The 21,758-nt window shown below is 39.0% G+C and overlaps 1 protein-coding gene across 1 annotated transcript; it reads right to left on the reverse strand.

Moving 5' to 3' along the window:
- Positions 1-471: 471 nt before the first annotated feature.
- Positions 472-21,738, reverse strand: LOC146506503 (tricarboxylate transport protein B, mitochondrial). Its single transcript, XM_085180963.1, has 9 exons — positions 21,610-21,738; positions 12,107-12,214; positions 10,255-10,354; positions 5,780-5,918; positions 4,829-4,913; positions 4,267-4,371; positions 3,829-3,944; positions 3,639-3,712; positions 472-3,286 (listed from the first exon to the last, which is right to left on the reverse strand). Exons 1-9 carry the CDS (start codon positions 21,719-21,721, stop codon positions 3,172-3,174), a joined length of 954 nt encoding a protein of 317 aa, XP_085037089.1. The 5' UTR covers positions 21,722-21,738; the 3' UTR covers positions 472-3,171.
- Between the last annotated feature and the right edge of the window lie 20 nt (positions 21,739-21,758).

The following is a 21,758-nucleotide window of genomic DNA, read 5'->3' on the forward strand; positions in this document are numbered from 1 at the left end:
ATGGAACTGAGCCAAGCCACAAGAATCTTTATACTGTAAAGATGTTGAGGTTGTACAAGGGGGGAGTCAAGGAATTATATCACAAACACAACATTATGACCCAATTAATGGATTTATTACAGTACTGCATTAGATAGCTTCAAGTTTAGCTGGACTCTCCCAAAAACTCTGCAAAAGAATTCCCCACAGTGAGTACTTTTTTTTACTTTGTTGCTTGAGTTTTACTTATGAGTCCTTCTACTCCCTCATTCAAACTAAAAATTTCAAGTCATCTTCTGCAGAGAGCTGTGCATTCCTGAACCAGTGTTTTGAATAATGCGTGAGAAAGAGAGTAACGAAATGAGTAAGAAAGAGAGAGAGAGAGAAAGCATGGATAGTTACAGTTCACTGTACAGGCACAACAGCCAAAACTAGAAGAACGAGTTCCTTGTTCGATTCCTCCCCTACCTGCCCCCCCCCCCCCCCCCCCCCCCCTCGGTTTGTCCTGATGTTATCTGCAGTGAGGAAAAGGGCAGAATAACAGTTAACGAGTGAGGAGGGCAACAAAAGCCACCAGACTGTATGCTTTCAAGGTTTCAGATGTGTATTTTAATTTGTTTTCAAATCCCCTACAACAAACAACTTAACATTAAAGCACAGACATTAAGTAAGGGACATTTATTGCACAAGCTTCATCAACATGACCCACACACACATACACACACGCACGCACGCACACAAACACACAATTCTATATACACAGCATTGGAATACACTGATTTAATATCACAGTATAATGTTCTCTTGGTTGCCCGCAGTGGTGAACATGAATATGGCTGCGCAGAAAATACATAATAATAATAATAATAATAATAATATTTTCATGAATACTAAATAAAAGACAATTTTGAGAATTACAATACTCGAACAGTGGTAACAACTAGAACAAGCAGACCCCTTGTTGTTATTATAAAAACATGTCTGGACCACACAGTTTTCTTGTATGATCATTAAAGAGCAGGTTAATTAAACATGAAATAAGCTATTGTCACACCTAAAAGGACAGAACAGGGTGAATGCCAGTCAAAAAACAACATTCATGAGTGTTTACAGCAACGTTAAAAATTAGGGTTTCTGGATTTGATGGCATGATGTCGGTTATGTAAACGTTAACTGTTTTAACCACCACAGAAATTACTGTCACCCTGGTGAGGCTGGATAATGCATGAGGATACTGGACAAGATGTTTTCGCCAACAAACACACCCGCAAAAGGCACATGGAGTTCAACTTTGAATGAAACATGGCACTGAAACAGAATGATGCTGGAAACTGAACAAACTGATTTCCAACAATTTGTATAAGAAACAAATACTGCCCAGAAAAAAAAAAGTCACCACCTGGAATGAAGCAAATAGTTAGGATCCTTCCATTGGACAGATTGTAAAATTTCAGATGGCAACAGGTTGGTGCAGTGAGTAACTTCTCTTTCTTAAAGAATCGTGTGATATCCTGTGGCCGTGAACTTGATTTAATGCCACTTCAGGAGGATAAAGATTGGACTCTGGAGCATTGTAAAAAATAAATAAATAAAGGCATGTTGTCTGATGAGGTCCCTGTTCCAGAGTCATTGGTGCACTGGGGTAAGAAAAGAGGCGGATGAAGTGATGCATACATCATGGCAAGTAATGTTTGTTTCTTTCCTGATAGCACGGTCAGATTCCAAGATGACAATGCCAGGATTTGTCATGCTCATATTGTGAAAGAGCAGGTCAGGGAACACAAATCATCGTTTTCACACATGAATTGGCCGCAGACTCATTGAGAATCTTTGTGATGTTCACAGTGGCCTGACACTGCTATCATCGAGATCCTGGCAAAAAATAAAAAAAATTAAACCAACCCTGGATAGAAATAAATGCTGTGATATTCCATAAGCTTATCAAAACCATGCCCTGATGATTGCATGCTGTTGTCAAAGCTAAAGCCGGTCCAATAAAATATTAGAATTTGTAATTTTTTTTTATTTGGCCAAGCAGTGTATTTAGCAGAAATAATAATTTTTTTAAAAAAAGTAAAACTGTATCTAATGTAAACAGAACAAAAATCCACACTGGGTGGAGTCAGGTTGGTAAAATATGACCCAGTGAGAGGTGTTGTCTCCACTAAAAGCAAAATAGAAGCCCGATGTTACTTTGTCTAAACGACTCATTGTGTCTTGTAGACTCACAGTGATATACAAAGCAACTAAATAATTTCCACATCTTAAAAAAAACATTTATACACCAGATAAAGAAAAAAACAACAACAACAGTGTGGCACAGATTAACAGCAAATATTCTCTTAATTCTCTATTTAATAATTCACTTTCAAAGATTATGTATCTCACAGTACATAGTCATAATATTTATTATTCTCTTAAGATAATTAGGTTACTTTTGCTTTCTTCTGAACAGACTTTCATAACACAATAGGCTTGACATTTGGCACAGGAATTAAAATATATAATATTCTGTAAGTTATCAATAAACTAAATTGAATCTACACTGTATAAAAATACATGGCAGGTTATAAACCAATTTTATTTAAGGCCTAACTATGGAAGTTGCTGCAGCTTGTGTGACTGCAAACTGCAACCAGTTGCACTCTGGCTCCTCAGGACTTTTAGAAGAGACAGAAAGCAATGCAAACTCAAGAAAATCCAGCAGGATATCTGCATATTTGCAGTAAAACAGCTGCGAATGACTACAAATAATGCTCTTCCCTGACAGAGGCTTACAGAGAAAGTAAACCAGATAACTTAAAATAAAGGTGCTGCTGCTGGCGATGCTATTGGCCAGTATTTTATATATATTTATAAACTGGTGATGCATCTTTAGGATAAAGGTTCTTTTTATTATTATTATTAATATTATTTAATTATCATTTATCTTTCTTTTTCTTCAATCTTGTCAGGGAATGTTGATGCTCAGCATCATTTACACCAGGTGTAGGTGACGCCAGGCCCCCTTTTCTTCTTTTGTCTCCGAGTATATTGACTTCCTGCTCTGCATACAACACTAATCTAAGTTCAGCTCTCTTTTTCACCCCTTCTGCTGTTGGTTTCATGACACAAAAGAGGCCTGCTGAAGTCAGATCTATGTCTGATGCTTGTGAAGGAGGAAGTTGCCACCTTCGTCGTATGTCCAACCACCTATTCTGTCTTCCAGACCATATTCAGAACCTTTACGACCTCCTCATAGATGATGAAAACTATGGCCACATCAAGACATACACGGCCAAGCCGGGGAACTGTTCCTTTATAGAACCTGTAGAGGGATAAAGAAAGAGGGAGGAGCATGTAAGACATTAATTGTTTAGGGTGGAGCCATATTTATCTGCGGTTAGGGTTATATTTTCCAGTATTTTAATTAGTTTTTGTTTTTTTTAATCATTTGGCACATTCTTATTCTTAAAGTGTTTAAGTTTAGATTTTTTTCACTCAAGTTCTTTAGAGTAATAAACTAAAGCCAAAAAGCATTTCTTATACAGTGTTGACAGTAGAATCTGTGAAGTAAAGAAAGACACATTGTTTTTTTTAAAGCTGTGTTGTTTTAAATCAGCCGTGAAACCAACACTACAAGCCAAACCAAACGAAATAAAACATGGAGGTGTACTTACGCTGCCAACCCTTCATATCTCAAGATCTTCATGGCACAGTCCAGCGTGCTTTTATATTTATGTGCTTCTAGACCCTTTAGAAAAAGCAGAAGAGCATTAGTACATCTGTCCAAGGGTTGCACGTTTGTATTTAAAAACACAAGCAAGTAAGAAAAAGCGTGTGATTTGTAGCATCTGTTGCATTATGTACCTGCATCCTTGTCTTGATGACATCTAGTGGAGTGTTTCCAAATACACTGGCTGCTCCTGCTGTGGCTCCAAAGAGTCCAGTCAGCAGCGGATTTATTGCTTTGTTGGGGTTATCACCTTATGAATGTGACAGAGCAGTATGAAGGGTGGGGTTAGCTCTAAATCAGAGTTAGTTCTAAACTCATTAACATGAAGGATACTAATGTGCTAATTAATTTCACATCATAAATATTAATAGCAATACTCTATATATCAATCTCCACACACTGTATTATTACTATGCAAAACAGCCTTTGGAAATCCAACTGGGGTTCAAAGAACTGCACAATGACCTACAATAACCCTTCAGACAATTTGCAGAGTTGGTCTCTTTTTATTAAATATTGTTTATAGTAATAACAAAGAAATGAATAAACCAGCTGTACTCATGTACACGCACCTTTGTACCAGTTCTTGAGAGAAGTCATCACAAAAAATCGAATAGCCTGGTTGGAGCCTTGCTTCAAGACTGTTGCAGTTAGACCCTGATATGTCCCTCTTAATCCTGTTCAAACCGGAAGCCAGAGGGTAAGTTAATAAATCCTTCTTCAATTAAATTAGACAGCACATTGAATAAAGAGAGGAACCCGAATACCACAGCCCAATCCCAATTTCCAACTTAAGGGCTAAGAACTAAAAGCAGTATGAGAGGCTGTAAATGTTGTTGGAGGGGGAGGGCAGGGGGGCAGCACTTCAACACATATCACATATTACCCTAACCCAGCCTATTTGAACATCTTTTCAGAGTCTTAAAACACTGGACTTGTTTGTTTACACATTTACATTTTTAATGCTGCAAGACTTTTCCTGGTGACTCTCTGACATATATGTCTGATGATTTACACAATGATATGAGAGTGAATATTGTTGTTGATGCTTGACCAGGGTCAGTGTTTCCCACTGCATTACCCTAACCAACCAGCAGATGTCAGGTGAATGTCATGCATGAAGCCCACGTTTACCTTGAGCCCTGATCATCTCTCTGACTCCGTGGAAGAATCCCTTGTATTTGGGGTTGGCTGATGTCTGGTCATGAATGAATTTAACCTTGGGAGATTAAAGACACAAAAATACAGACAATACATTTTACAGATGTGGGAGTGAAAACTGAAGAGGTTTAGTGTAGTTCTCTTACAAAGAATATTTCTCTATCAGGTTGGTAACTTTAACCTTCAGTCAGTGGTTTTCAACTAGTTTTACTTCATAGGCCGAAGACACAATATGACAAAAATCATGATGAGAATAATTTATAAGTCATTCTTAACAATTCTTCATAGACTCTGATAAAATTGTGGCTATATCAAACTGTATACAAGCCACAGCCTGCACAGAATGTGGCACATTAACTATTTTATCTCAGTAATCTTTTAATAATTGCTGGAATCCAAAATTGCAGCCGAAATAGCCTCAGTCTCTCACGGGGCTAAAACAGTGAAGCAGAACGCCGCACCCTCTCACATCCACACAACCAAACCTGTCTTTGAGCTGTGGGAGGAAATCCTCACAGACACAGAGACAACATGCACACTCCCCACAGAAAGGCCCCAGCAGACAAAAATTACAACCAGAAACCTTATTGAGGTTTTTCAGGTGATGTGAGCTCTAACTGCTGCACCATCATGCTGCCCACTTTCTGAAAACGGTCACATTTAACAAACGGTCCATTTAGACAGCAGATTATGAACATCCTGAGATGTCCATCTTTGCACTGAAGTCCCTTTAACATGATATCTCTTATCCCATTTAGTAAAATTTCATTATTTGCAGTTCATAATTTATAGATTATAATTCACAGTGGACCTACAAAGGCACCAAACTATTGCACTTTATCTTAAAGTTTTCATACATTTTCATACATTGACACTGTTGCTCTCTCTATATTTGAGGGTCAGCTCAGAGCTTCAGAAACACACCTTGACTGTTTCCATTGGGCAGACCACCAGAACAGCCTCCATGACCCCGGCTCCAAGCCCACACAGCAGGCCTTTGGTGCTGTCCAGTCGACCGGACTCATCCTTGGCGTGGTTACTGAGGAACTCAAACACCCCAAACCTAACAAGTAGAAAAAAAGCCAGCAAAGAATTATGGGAAATGTAGACATAGGAGTGTCTGAGAAAAACAGACTGAATAACAAAGTTAATCTCATTTAATAATTAGATGTGGGCAATCTTTGTGATTACACTGTAAACTGTGAAATTATTTCTTCTACAAATACTCAGATTATTTCAGTCTTTCACGTGGCAACATTGCAAGTTCAAAGTTGATTTAAGAAATTAAACTACCCACTGTAGTCACGTTTGTTTTTACTAAAATTAAGTAAACTAAATAAATTCAAATAGATAGTAATACTGCAGGCAAAGGTAAGGGTTTTCATGTCTCAGTGAGCACAGATGAAATTAGAAAGCTTCTTCCAACTCAGATTTTTGGAGAAAGCAAACTGCTGCAACAGCCTAATGTGTTCAGGCCTTTTATTTTATCGTCCTGCATCCTCATTAAAGATGAACCAATAAACTGCAGAGTCTCAGTAACCAATGTGTGACCAGCAACAGCTGCCATGGAAGCCAGCCCAGCTACAGAGAGGTGTGGTTTGTGTTTCTCTGCAAATGTTGTGCCAGCAAGTCCTTTGCAAGAAAGGTTATTTATAGATGGAATTGAATTGTGGCGGCAGGAGGACACTGCCTGGTACATTTAGCAAAGAGGAGGGGGAGCACAGACATTAGGTCTTGATGAATGCTTTGTTTTCCTCTCTTTTCTCAGTCTGCTTGAACCATTTACCTGCTGTTGTAACAGGTCTAAAAAAATTTAAAAAAAATTAGACTCGCTTCATCGGATTTTAGTTTTTTTCTCCATCTGCCTTTCTAACCAAGACTTACTTCTGCTCATTAACTCTCCACATCTGTTCCTGTCTCACTGCTCGCACTGATTCAGATTGCTTTGAAAGACAAGCTCCCCACAATAAACTGAATCCTTAGCAGCACCTAACAGTACATAAACATAAATTCCTGTCTTTTCTCACACCATTTGCTGACTACAAACACTGTTTTAGCTTAGGGCAAATTAAAATATAAAGCTCTTCCACACAGCATGCTAGAATGATGACAGAGCACTTAATGACTAACCTTGTGAAACAAATGCTATTCATTAAAGTCTGCCGAGGAGAAATATGCTACTGTCAGGCTCTCTCCTTTGCCAATTTACTCTATAGCCTCTCCCAGACTCATTTAACAAGTGGACTAAACTTTACAGTCAGAATGTGACACATCATTTGGCTGACATCCACAGTCACAGATGAGTCATCCTAGATAGTGGACTGCTGCCCAGTCTTCGTTAGGGGGTCGTTTTTATAGGGTCACTTTTTTCTGTCGAGAAGACGAAGGAAAGCAAAGGAAAGGAAAGGGAGAAGAAAGAATGCTGATGCTGATATGGATGAAGAGCTAAGGAGAGATAAAGGTCAAAAGCTCTCTTGCATGTCCCTCTCTTACCTCCTTGACAACCTTCCAGCACATTCCATGGCACATGAGGGTGCACAGACAATCAGTTAATGGAATGAGCGGGCTGGAAGAAAAGGAGTGATGGAAAAGACGAAGGGGAAAGAAGATGGAGGAAGTAAGAAAAAAAAAAGGCAGGGGGTAGAAAAACTAAGCAGACCAAGCAGTGCTTAATAGAAAAGTGTCAAGGTATTCTCCATTAATCAAAACTAGCTTTCCAAATCTCAGCAGTTTTTAATTTCTCATATTCATTTTCTCATATCTCATATTCAAGTATTTATTTTCTGCAGTATTTTGAAGTCACTGGTTTTCCCTCTGATCCTTTTAAATATACCGCTTTTCTTTTGGTCTTAATGGCTGCAGATTTAATTATAACTATAATAATCATTATTATTAGACATTTAAAGGGGTGAGAATCTTAAATGAAAAAGACGAAAAGACATGTAAACAATGGAGACAAAGGCATTTCATACACATTTCTGTATAAAATGTGACCACTTGTATGTAGTTTTAATTTTCAAAGTAGGCTGATCTCAAGAGCAGAAATAGAAGATGACCTTACCCATCACAAAAAGTCAAAATATCATTATCAGTTTGTTTAGTCTTTTCTATTTCAGTATCAAGTAGAAAAAGAATTTTTGCAGGACCATTTATATGTTTCAAATCTGCCTTTAATTTTGTCCTTTTTGTGATTTTTTTAAGCATTTTTAATATTTTTTTCTTTAGGGCTGACAAAGTATAAAAAAAAGTTAAACAGCTGATAATAGACAACAGCTAAATGGGTCACAAGCTTAAAAGATTCCTGGCCTAAATGTGTATACACCACAGAGAGCATGTTTTACGAATGCTAATATGCAATGTGGCCATTTATAAAGATTTTTAAACTTCACTGCACAGTAGAAAGAGTCCAAAATCCATATATAAATGACATCATATTCCTTTATAACATTTCTATGGCAATAAACGGCTTTTCTCCATTTTGCCATATTCCCTCCCAGAAAATTCTCCTTTGAGCTGAAACAAAACCATCCAGACTCGCTCTTAAAATGACGCTAAAGTCTGATTGACACACACACACACTGTGCATCAGCATAAACACACCCAAGTCTCCCTGTTTGTAACCCTATTGAGACCCTGTCGGAGTTTGAGTGGCATCTTTGCTCCGCCTGGCTGGGCCTGTCTCTCTATCGTGTGTACACACACACACACACACACACACACACACACACACACACACACACACACACACACACACACACACACACACACACACACTTTTGTTGTTAGTTTTTTGTTCTTCATTTTAATCGTTTTGCCTCCTATCCCCTCTCTCTTTTCTTTATTTTGTGTATGTATACGTACGTATGTACAACCATCTTCATGAGGATCAGTTTGAGTTTTAGAACAATGGAGTGAGGACACAGTGAGGAAGTGAAGATTTTTAATTTTCCAACACCCCTTCAAAGGGCTGTTTGAGGGTTAATACTTTCACTTTCAATCTCTGATGTAAGAGTTAGGTTTCTATTGGGTAAGGCACTAGGGAGTGTAATATGTCCATAAATGTTCTCACAAAGATAGCTACACAAATGTGTGTGTGTGTGTGTGTGTGTGTGCGCACTTGTCTGAAGATAAATGTCACTGCTACAAAAGAATAACATAATTATACTGAATGCTAGTGTGGCATTTATGCCTTGCCTTGTGGGTAATGGACTAGAATAATTGGAGTGTGTGAGTTAATGGTTTCAGGTAGAAGATCACAGCGGCTTTAGCTAAAAGGGTTCCTTTCATTCCACGTTCCTTTGGTACATGTGTATTTGTACATATGTACTCTCTAACAGTTTGTGATTATTAGAATATGAGCATGAGATCTAAGATTTTAATCAACAAAGTTAAAAGCAAAAACTTTTTTAGAAGGTTTTGAGTTCAAGTGTCATTTCTGTCTGATATCAAGAAAAATGTCAATGAGAAGAAAGAGGGGAAAAAAGCTCTTTAAAAAAATGACACATGGGTTAAATTAAAATTATTCTTATTTTATGTTCTTATTATTCTTTATAGAATGATGCAAGCAATCTGAGGAAGGGGTGTATCCCATACATAGCATAAAAGCTGCGTGTAGCTTCTAGCTCTAAAAAAATGAAGCCATTGAGCAAGTAACTTAAACCTCCATTCTATCTAATAGACAGCGGGGGGATTACTCACGTTGCAGGTTACTGTTGTATAGAAGTCTATGGGAAAACAGCCCTCAGCTCAGTTGCTCTGTAACATCAGTAAACACTTTCCTGATGAATTTATGAGCTCAGTCTTTTGTTTCAGAAATGAAGATAGTCTCACTATGCTGTCAATCCACCCTTTGCTCGTCAGGTACTTTCAAAACATCATGACGAAAACGCTCTGCCCTAGGCCTCAAAACAGGACCTTCATAACAAATGGTCACAATGGCTACCTCTGCCTTTAATGCTGTGTACATGCTCAGTTAATTAACAAAGTGAAGGTATTTAAAATGTGTCCTCTAAAACAATTCCTTCACACTAACTGCTGTGTCGTGTGAAAATAGATCTGCTGACCACACATCCTCCTAAAGACAATCAAAGAATTTTTTTTTAAAACAAACAAACAAAAAACTGTGATTTTATACAATGATGAGGAGGAGGAAAGGAGAACTAAGAGGGGCAGAAGGAGGAGGAGTATATACAGCATCACTTTTTGATTCCATTCTCTTACACTGTAATAAAGTAGAAGTGCAGTAAATCTGCAAGCAGCATTTACTGTGTTGTGACTGTGGACATTGCTCTTCACGTCAGCCATATTTTAACTTAATAAACTGAGAATATTACATCACAAATTATGCTCAAGTAAATGTATTTACCTTGCACATGATAGACCTCTGCTTTATAACATACCTGACAGCAGATTTGGGTATGGATCCATACAGCAGAGAGCTGAGACCTCTGTACAGCCCTTTGATACCGTGACTCTGTACTGTCTGTTTCACACAGTCGCCTAAAGCAGATACACAAGCAGCAAATATTATAGAATGAACATAATATGCATATCTGCATACAACACAGTTTGCTTTCTAATGTTCAAATATAAAAATTCTACAATTTGTCTGTTTTTCAGGCTGAGTGCATTAACCCTTTAGAGAATACACCAATACACTTGTCATTTACACCTCAATCATCAACATCACAAAAGAGCATGTAGCAACAGTAATTAACTATAATAATATATATGCTGCAGATAAGCTGAACCTCAGCTGATATTTTCACAAAATCTGGTGTTTTACTTTAAGCTTGTTCCTGGCTCTTGGCTGCATCAGTCCAGTAATCAAAGTTCTCCAATGAAGCCAACTGAACAAGAAAAGCAGCAGCTGTCTTGAGTGCTCATTAGCACGGTCTCCAATCCTCAAATCCTCAAATGATATCCACAGATCCTGGGTGTGTTTGTGTACACTCGTATGCATGGATGGCGAGTGTGCATTGGTCTGATCTAAGTCATATAAACAAGCACAGTGACAGCCTGCCAGAATCACTAATGTACCTGGGGATGATGGGTAATTAGATAATGAGCTCCCAAGAGTGTTGCTTTTATTGGATTATTGTATGTTTTTTATCATTGTTTATGCTCTCTTGCTGCAGAAATACTGTTTATTTTATTAGGTTTTGCTGAAAATTCGAATAAAAGTAATAAAGAATATTGTTTTTGAGCCTGTAGTAGATGTCTGCCACCAGATTAAATCCTGCACTCCCTGGTCACTTCATTAGATACACCATGCTAGTGTTTTGACTTGCTTAAATGCCACGAATAGAGTTATGCTTCCAATTTTATAAATATTAACAAAAGCTTAACAGACTCAATAATAAACATAATGTCTGTAAGTACATATCATTGGTGTAAAGCAGTCCATTGATGGGTTGATGAAATGTGTTGCATGTAAAAAACAAAAATTAAAATGATAACGCAACCAAAAAGAACCAGACAGGATGACATGGGCCGTGCATGCACTGTGGTCATAAAAGGACGGACATGGCCAGGCTGTTTTATGTAAAGCGTTCCATCATCTTTTGTCAACTACCCCAGATTAATCCCAGAAAGTTGATTTTGTGCATCTGGATGTTGAAACTGAAGAAGCCACTTGGATGACTGATGAAGAGTAACAGAATCAACTTTCTGGGATTTCCTTGCCTGGATGATTGAGCATGCATCAAGACATTTTTATCCCAGATTAAATTCATATTGGAATTCATGAGTCTGTTTTCCCCCAATTGAGTCATTGCCATCACTTCCTGTTTTATTCTGATGGTTACTCTTTTTCAGTGTGTAGTGTTTAGTTGTCTTTCTCCTCCTTATTTTCACCTGTCTCTCAATACCCTGCTGTGTCCACATATGCTAATTACCCTCATATTTCTGTTACTGCCCCTGTGTGTCTCTAACAGTTTTTGAAGTGCTATGAGTTCTGAGTTCCTCATCATTTAATGGATTAGTAATCAGCCTAAATAAACGTTTGCCTTCTGTTTACATCTGCCTGCCGATGAGTCTGTATTTATGTCCTCTTCTCTCATAATTCATGTGACTCTTGGTTTGAACCTCAGGAGGTTGACCATATTTACATGCTCAAATGCACTGAGCTGCTGCTATGTGATTAGCTAATTAGATGTTCACATTAATGTGTGACTGAACAAGCATATCCAATGAAGTGGCTGGTGAATGAATTCCACTCATTTTACACTATTCCACTCACTGCATACAAACCTATTCCTCTATATTTTGGTGGATTGGCCTTCTCATCCAGCTGTAACTGGGTCTTGACATACTCTGTGGGAAAGGTGATGCAGATCTCTATGCCACCTGCGATTCCACCTGGAAACACAAAAGAAATCAGACCCAATCATCATTCATTCAGAGAACATACAAGAACAGCCACAGACGAAAGTGGCACCAATTTAAAAGTGAACACTGAAGAAAGAAAACCAGCTGCTGTGTCTGTTTGGGTGCAGCCTTACTGAGCCTTACTTAGACTGCTGCTCCTCTTAAGAATTACAAGGTACGCCATTACATCATGGATCATTACAGTGACTCCACAAATGGCTCTCCCTCCATAAACATTAAAAGCACTGCTGTAGAGGGAGGAAGAGTAATGAGCTGGGCAAAAATGAATCAACTGTTCCTGTCTCAATGAAGAATGAATAAACTAGAAGGAGGTTGTGCAAGAAAATTCAGCTGCCACTTACATGTTTGACTATTTTCTTTACCTAAAGCGTTGAGTGAGTGTTTGGAGAAAGAAAAATAGGCAGAAAGAAAGCAAGAAAAGGGTGATTCTTAAGAGATTCTTGCAGGGTTTGGCCTGAAACCAGCCAAAGACAGTGAGATGAGGACAAGTGTTCAAAGCCAAAGAATAACACAGATGAGTCACAAGGAAAGGAGGAGGGATGGAGAGACGGTTGACATTAATTAAATTATCCAGGGCCTACAGGGAGGGGTTCCATTACCGAGGCCAAGACCCTCCATTAACTCAATGACACAGATGAACACACATGAACAGCGTGCACGAGAGGCACAAGCAAGTCACGGGTTTACACAGACACTTGCAGAAATTAGTGCTTGAAAAAATAATAATAATCTAATCAGAAATGAGAAACCTCTTACACTAACACATCTAAATTTGAGCAAAGACCAAGACAATTTCCCCAAAGACCACAGGAATCCAACACAGTGAAAATCAAATCATCTCACTCAAAGTGAAGTACTGACGTCATACAAAGTGCAGGAAATGGACATTTTAAAATCAATATTGGGTGTGACGACCATTTGCCTTTAAAACAGCATCAACTTTTAGCATTAGCTGATTCACTCGTGTTGGGACACCAGGAAAATGTGAACAAAAGAAAGCATGTATTTTCACCACTATTTTTGACAACAAAATACATTTTAAGAACGCAAAATCATGACGTTTTCACGTTGATATATTGACCATAACAATGAGTAACATGAGGGTCCCCGTAATCAGATTCTGTAAGTATGGGAGAATTTTTTAGTGAGGAAACCTTCCTGGTTTCCAGTCTAGTTTCTAGCCTTTATTTCAAGTACTATTCACCATTTATGTGCGTGCTGTTGACCTTTGAGCTTCAAATGGGTGCCTCTTAAAGAAAAACTTAGCAGCACATGTACTTTTTTCACAAACTTTGTGGTGTTTATGTTTCATTGAATCTGCTCATACATCCACATTTGCCTGGTACATGTCACTGAACCTTAAAAAAATAAAAGTAGACTGCAAGGTATCAGCAGCAACATTGCACATGAGCCTAGGACTTCCAAGAAGGCCAGTCAGCCGTGGCTGATCTTGGCCCTTTTTCTGAGGAGCTCACGTTGCTTCTGTTTGACTTCAGACACAGTATACCAACACAAATGGCAAAGACTAAACCTTATCTGCCTCGGCTGCCACTGGGCTTTTAAATAACACACTAACTTTATAATAATCCTACTTTATTCTGGACTTCTACATTTTTAGTGTGTTTTCATGTTTCATTTGTTGTTTATTTAAGACTGCGTACTTGAAACCTTCTGTGCGACTTCTTCTGACTGTACAACAAATTGCCTATTAAGGTTGATAAAGACACGTTTGGTCCTTGAATGTTTAATCCACCAACTATGAGTTAAACTTTTTATTAGCTTTAATATTTTATGTGCTTTTATAAACAATGACCTGGAAAACAAACAGGAATCTAATACTGGCTGAACCGGAAGCCATGAAAAACTGACAAATGGGTTGCCACACTGAGGACAGGGTTATCTTATAGTTATATATATGAAACAGGTGGTTGTTAATTAAACTTTTCAGCAAAATATTTCATTATTAGCAATTTTCCATTTAGCTGCCCTTGATTCTCAGGAGTCTGCTAAGCTAAATGTCAATGTAGCTGCCCATCCTAAACCGAATTCTAACCTCATCTCTAAAGTCAAGCATGGCAAAAACTGTCCTCAGATCTGAAAGCCAAACACAAGATCACCACACACAGACAGACATACATTTAAAATCAGGAGGCTCGTGAGCTGTAATGCTGCTAATCCTGCTGGAGTAGTAAGTAATCGTACGCCAGCTGAGGTGTAACAGAAATCACATGAGCTTTACAATACTCCATTCAGCGACATCCATCCTGATCCAGGATCAGTGGCCCAGTGTGTCTTGGATAGAAGACTAAACAATCAACATTCTTCTTCTGCTTTGTGCCAAGACGTCTCTGCATGTAAAACCAACCAGCACTCACTGAGAACACAGCGACTCAGCAGCAGAGACAAACACAAGATCAATCCTCATCAGACACAGCGCCTGCGGAGGAGAAGCTGCCTGTTTGTCTCCTAGTCCATTTTACAGCATATACTCAGTACTGAGGCACACACGTGCCTCTACACACATTTACAGATGACACCCTAAACGACTCCTGTGAGCTGCCAAAACTGGGTTACATGAGAAAAATGGCCATTAATCTTTATCTTCCTGGGCTCGCTCTCCCTCACCTGCTCTTAATTTTTCTCTCGGCAGCACCTTACTTCCTCTCTCCTCATCCCCCCCAACTACTCTTCTTCACTCTGTGTCATAAAATCGATGCATCGATATGGATCTCTGACACTTAATATTACAAGAAAGGAAATTGAAAAGAGTAAGCCGAACCCAGAAGAGGGTAAAAAAAAATGGAGTGCCTGATACAAATATGCTTCTACAGACTGTTAAAAACTTAGACTAAACAGCAGTTTAATAAATCAGACACAGATGTGCCATTTCAAGGTAACACTGTCACTCTCTGGGCAGAGAAGATAAATTTATAACTTAATCAACACCTCTCCGATTTCACAGATGGGCCCTGCACAGTTGAATGCCTGCATAGCCAAAAATGTGTGAGACAAAAATCTGAAAATTATATGCATATGAGGCAAGAATACACTCTTGTAACACTTTCAGGATTTCCCTGAAACTTTGGATCCTGTTTGCAGGAATCTCCTTCCATTCAGCTACACCGGTGCTGTGACTAGGCTCATTCAGCCATCTGGTTTCAAATTCATTCCAAATTAATTAATTCACACCAAATTAGAACTAGACCACAAACCAGACCAGACAGCCACCTGGTGCTGAAACATTTGCACATTTATAATTATTACAGCAATCCGCCCAGACATTGTTAGCTATACAGTTACCTTTTGCTTTCTTGCATTTCAGTTTTCCTGGTGTTGAAAAAAATAATGATACAGTGTATTATGTTGTGTGTTTTGCTCATCTGAGGTTGCATTTAAATGAATTTAAAACCTGAGATGTACCAGATTATTTTTTTTATGTCCTGATATTTAAAATCGTAGAATTGAAAGGCAGTTTTCTTTTTTCACATGACTATGTATAAAAATCCTTACCAAAACACAGTCTGTTCACAATTATAGACGATAAAGAAAAGGGTTGTATCCATAGAAATGAAAAGATGGAATAGTTAAGGAAGGTTTATATAAGAAATGTTGGCACTCCCAAAGAGGTTTTGTGCTTTTTTCCCCCAGAGGGAAATCACCAAGATTGTAGTACAATTTTTTTTCAGACATTTTGACAAGTGAACATCATTTCACTTGCAGAAATAATAAGATTTCTGTTAATTAAGGTAGCACAGGCTTGCCATTTTTATTATATGTGGTACAATAGTGCTCAGTCACCTCCAAAGGTCCATTTAAGCCAGGAGAAACCCTTTAGGTGCTTATTGACTTATCGCTTAAATGACCCACCATTTCAACTCCACCTAGTTTTGAACTCATTCTTTATGTACACATTGACAAACTGATATTAACGAATGAAAAATCCACACATACACAAATTGACGTCCATTGGTTGTAGTACAGAGAGACACAGAGGAAGCCAGGTGAGAAGACAGCCAGGCAGCCAGCTGACAGGGAAGAGCAGCTTCTGAAATCCTGTCCTGTCTGCTATGGTGACTAATGAGCACCCAGCACATCTGGTGGTGAAGGAGGAGAAGCTTCCTTTTTAGTTAGGAAGACCTGGCATGTGGCATGTTTTACATATATGGGAAGTACCGTTTCTATCGGTATTTATATTTTTTCACTAGCAGTATAGGGTTAGCTCTTCAGCCTGCTGCACTAAATCACTGATGCAGTAAAAGCTAAAGACAATATAACACACCCAAAATAATCTGTGTCGGTCTGTGTGTTTTGCATCAAAATGTATTATTAATTCGGATGTTCTTTATCAGGATGGTTATCGGTTACTTCCAATTCTCTGGTGGGGAGAAAACACGGGAAAGAGTCTGAGGGAAAGATGTTCTTACGGTCAAATCTCCAGTCAACATGAAGAACGTAGCCAGAGGACTGACGCACTTCAAACAGGAAGTGTCATATTAATAGTGCTGCGATATTTCTGTTTGACTTGCGCAAAAGATGAAAAGAATAATTCATCTGACGTCTGGCCTTTTAGGCTTCCTCTGTCCTGGATAACACTCTGTAATTCTCCACTGATGCTTAATTATATGAGGGGGATGTTGATTAATTTTACATAGGAGTCGATTCAACTGCCTAGAACCCTGCAGCATGAAGGCTGTACGCTTCTTTACATGAGCAGAGCAACTACGCACAGGTTGTTGTGACAAGCTGTACATCTGGAGACAAGGCTGAATTTGTATTAGTTATGTATTTATGTTGAATGACAACTGACTTTCAGCATCGGTTAAAGTAACGTTTGCAACAGTGTCAAAAAGACACTAGGTTGTCTACGATGAAACCTGACTTCTCAACCAATCTTTGACCTCAGGAAACAGCTTCCTGATGAGTTTATGCTCTCACTTGTTTAATGTCTTGTTTGATACAACACAATGCATGGCCCCAAATGGAGACCGAAAGGGGGATGGAAGTGGACGATCTTGGCTGTCTTCACATAGACTGCTAATTTCCTGCAGTATAAATGTTCTGTACTCTCTGATTTCTCAGTGATCCCCAGTCTTCATCTGTGATCCCTGGCCCCAATGTAGCTTTGATACTGAACTAATGGCTTTAAAATGGAAAGCAGTGTCAGAACAGCTTTGTCACTCTTTCATACAGAGTCTATGTTTACAACACATTTAGATCGTGTGTGTTCTGGCATCTTTACGCTCATTGTTTTGTTTTATTGCTCTCTTTAGTGTGCCTTCCAGATGCAGGCAGCTATTTTTAAAAGCCCTGTACACAGCAAAGGACCAAGAGCAGACAAAAGTTATAGGTATCTCCACATACTGGAAAATTTTGCCGCTAAGAGCCGGATATTTCCCTCAGGACCCGTCTGAGAAAATAGGATATGAAGGCCTTTAAATTATTGTTTTGAGCTAGCCATTTTTCATCAGGGTATTTTTGAACCCAACACATTAGTTGTAAATGAATTACCCTGCTATAATTAATATATCATATTTAACTTTGAGACAAATTTATAGCAGCTGTATGTTGATGCTGAGTGATGTGGTACTAAATCAGATCTGCAAAAAAATCAGAAACACAATGGCAAAAACAGAACATGTAATATTAAGCTGACATTAAACTGGCACTCTGTATTTTAAATTATTGCAATCTTTTTTCTGTGATGTTTATTTGCGTGAGCGGGAGTGCAAGCTGTTACAGTGGGGTGGCTGGGGGCTGAACAGACGAGTGCACTGTGAATTATTGTCTCGCCTCCTGGTACTCGGGGTCTGCAAGCAGCAACCACAATGGATGGGAGGGGACACTGTGTGTCGCCTGTGACGCGAGGAAACGGGGAGTAAGCCACAGTTTGATGAGCCCTCTGAGCCTGAGAGCAGACAGCCACTCAGAAACCTTAACTGGCTGCCCCGAGGCTGGAGCGAGAGTGATGGAGGAGAGGAGAAGAAAGGGGGAAAGGAGGAAATGTGATATTAAAACTATCAGAGAAATACCCAATCTATCTAGGAAAGCAAGAAAAAAAAACTTCCTCATTCTTACTGCGGCTCTGAGTCTGCTTCTCCAGTACAAAAGGGTTATTAATAAAAGCTACAACAGCGCATGAAATCACAACAGCCTGTAAACCAGGACCACAGAGGCATTTAGACTGCGCTCTCCCTGAGGCTTCACACAGATAAAATTCTCCCTCCTGTCGTGTCTCAACTTCAGTCATCACCAGTGGCTGTGGAGAGAGGAGCTGAACAAACCAATGGGAGCAGAAAAGAGCTCAAAGAAAAGAAAAAAAAATACCCCACTTCTCTCAACCAGACTATGCGGGCTCGCTAAGCCATTAAGCTTTGACCTTCTGCTTCTTGCTTTGTCTTCTTTTGAGCCTTTGGCCATTTATGTGAGTGACTTTCTCTGTGTACACAGACATACTGTTAACCAAGAAGGATACAAAGTAGCATTAGCATGACAGAAAACCAAAAGAAAACCAAGTTAGAACTGTTTAAACTATTATCTTTCCTTTTGGTATCTCAGGTCAGAATCACACATTTTATATCTACTGCTGAGTCATCCTGTGACGCTCTGACACACCTTCATTTCTAAACTGTAGACAGAGAGTGATAAGTCGCTGGTTTCTACACAGGATGCACAAAGTTGAGACAGAATGCAACTGTGCGGCTGTTGCAAAACTAGACAGACAGGCCTGACTTGAGCTAAACAGCTAAGGGAGCAGGGTACAACACTGGGCCATATCCAGTCAATCAGGCTGCACAGGAGTGATGGGGGAAGGCAAAGATCTCACCACGACCTCTTTTCCATTTCTATGCAGCTGACAGGACATCATGAGATTTTTTTCCTCCTCCTCTCACTCCACCTCCCACCCTAACACAAAATCTTAAATTAGTCAGATTAGTGACACAATTCAAACTGATATAAATTAGCTTTAATGTGCACAGGAAAAGAAAAAATACCTAAATAGCCTTAAATGTGAATCAGAGGTTCCCAGTTCCAAAATAGTTGGAAAGCTGTGTAATATACAAATAAAAACAGAATGCAATGGTTTGCAAATCTCATTACCATATTAAACCCATAGTTTATTCACGGTAGAACATGGAAAAAGGTTTAAACTTACCATTATAAGAAGAAACTAAGGTCATTTTGAATTTGATGGCAGCAACACATCCCCAAAAAAGTTGAGACAGTGCCAAATGCTCCAAAAGTTCTAAACTGATAAAAGGTCTGGACTGCAGGACTGCCCGCAGTTCAGCACCCAGGCTCTTCTACTATGAAGCCATGCTACTGTAATAGATCCAGTACAAGATTTAGCATCGTCTTGATGAAATTTGTATGTATGACCCATCCACATACCATGAAATGGTATGTGGATGTGTCAATACCATTGCTAATACCTCTCAATGGTATTGATTCCTCTGATCAGAGAACAGTTTTCCACTTCGTCTCAGTCGATTTTTAATTAATTTTGGCCCAGAGAAGACATAGCGTTTGTGGACCATGATCACATATAGCTTCTCCTTCTGCACGAAAGACCTTTAAGCTCCATTTGTGTTCACAGATAATGATTTCTGGAAGTGTTCCTGAGCTCATGAAGATCACAGGCACCCTGAGATTTGCGGCCTCATCCCTTGCACACAGATTTCCCCAGATTCCCAGGATCTTCTAATAAGTACTGTAGATGACGAGATATTCAAATTCTTCACAGTTTTATATTACTCTGAAATTGTTACACAATTTTTTAGATACTCTTTTTTTAATCCAGTCTTTTACTGCAAAATGTTTCTCCAGCTATTTCTTTGTATTGTCACTTAATTTACCAGCCTTTTGTGTAGCCAGTCACAACTTTTTGGAGGTGTGTTGCTTACATAAAGTTCAAAACGAGTTAATATTTTTCACAACATTCTAAGATGTCTCATATTAAAGCTTTGTTTTCTATGTTCTACATTAACATTGCATTCTGTTCTTATTTACAATTTACACAATATTCCAACATTTTTGGAACTGTAACTTATCACATTTATATTTATTTAAAGTCTTGAAAAAACAGCAGCTGGTGTTTTTAAATCTACAATCAAAAAGAATTCCTTCAGAACTATAAAACATTCAGTATGCGACAACTGCAGCAGCTCAGGGTTGAAAAATCAGTGTGAGTGCTGCCAAATATCAGCATGTAGCCTTAATACAGGAGCACCTCAGAGAGGCTTTTCATCAGCCGGAGCTGCTGCAGCCTGATCATCATCACACAGGGAGGTCGAGGGGTTTTGGAGGGGAGGGGGCAAAAGGAGACAACTCGGTACAACTCAAGTCTTGCTGAATAGTAAGTTCACCAGTTGATCTAGATATCAGTTGTTTGGAGATAATCAACCATTAATGGACTTTTTTTTAAATTAGGTGTTAAACCATAACTGCCAAAAAACTCAACATTGATTGATAAACCATTCAAATAATTGTCAGTTGCAAGTATTGAGTAAAAAAATGACAGAATACATACAAAAGTAAAAAAGATATGTAAATTTCTGAGTGCAAAACATCAGGTGATGATGTTTTGCACTCCCAAAAAATGTTTTGCACCCCCCCAAAAAAGAGCAAAATGTAAATATGTACAGTTTCACGAAGACTAGTGGTGTACTTTAATGAAGAACATACAGCCTGAAGGCATCTCTTGTGCTCTGGTGGCCCACTGCACAAACCCGAGACTCTAAATGGCTCAAGTGTGCGTGGACGACTGCCCACTGTGCATTATGTTAAGTGCAGTGAAGGTGATCTTTAGATAAGTAGGATAAAAATCAAGTCAGTGCAGTGGGTCAAACTGACCTAACCATGACAGTACAGATGGATTTGATAGCACAGAAACACCGAAGAATAAAATCCTCCTTTTGTAGAAGATTCGAGCAGCACCAGATTAGAGTGTCTTAAGGACATACAGGCTATAACTTTGTTTAAAGATCGTTTCCTTCAATCTTACGCTCTACTGCCTAAACTGAAGCTGGGACACATTAGTGCAACTCCACTTACTCACGTCCATGCAAGCAAACGTGTGACGTGTCATTTAAAAGGAAAGCTTTCATCGGAAATACAAACAAGTGTGGTACTCCTTTGGCTCATAATAACTTCTTCTAATCCCAACATAGTGACATTTCTGCAAACTGTAGCGCGTCTTTGCTCGCTGACTTTTTTAAACCTCCCTGGCTTCTGACTCGACAAAGTTTTGCTTCGTAGCACAGCCAAGTAGAAAGAAAGAGGCGTGGATGCTTTCTTGAACTGTGACTAACACCAGAGTGGCATCGTGTCCATGTGAGACTTTTCCGTGTGGATTGTGATGCGCTTACCTGCCAGAATCGCTTTTCCCGGATGAGTTAATTTCGCTTTCCCAGCCGGTGCCGCTGCCGCCAGACACCGCGGTCTGTGAAAGGGGCTGATAAAAGTACCTTTACCCTGCATAGTTACCCGATTAAACGCAGTTTAGTGTGGCTCGCAG

The sequence above is a fragment of the Neolamprologus multifasciatus genome, chromosome 12 (assembly GCF_963576455.1).
Source record: "Neolamprologus multifasciatus chromosome 12, fNeoMul1.2, whole genome shotgun sequence".
Lineage (NCBI taxonomy): Eukaryota > Metazoa > Chordata > Actinopteri > Cichliformes > Cichlidae > Neolamprologus > Neolamprologus multifasciatus.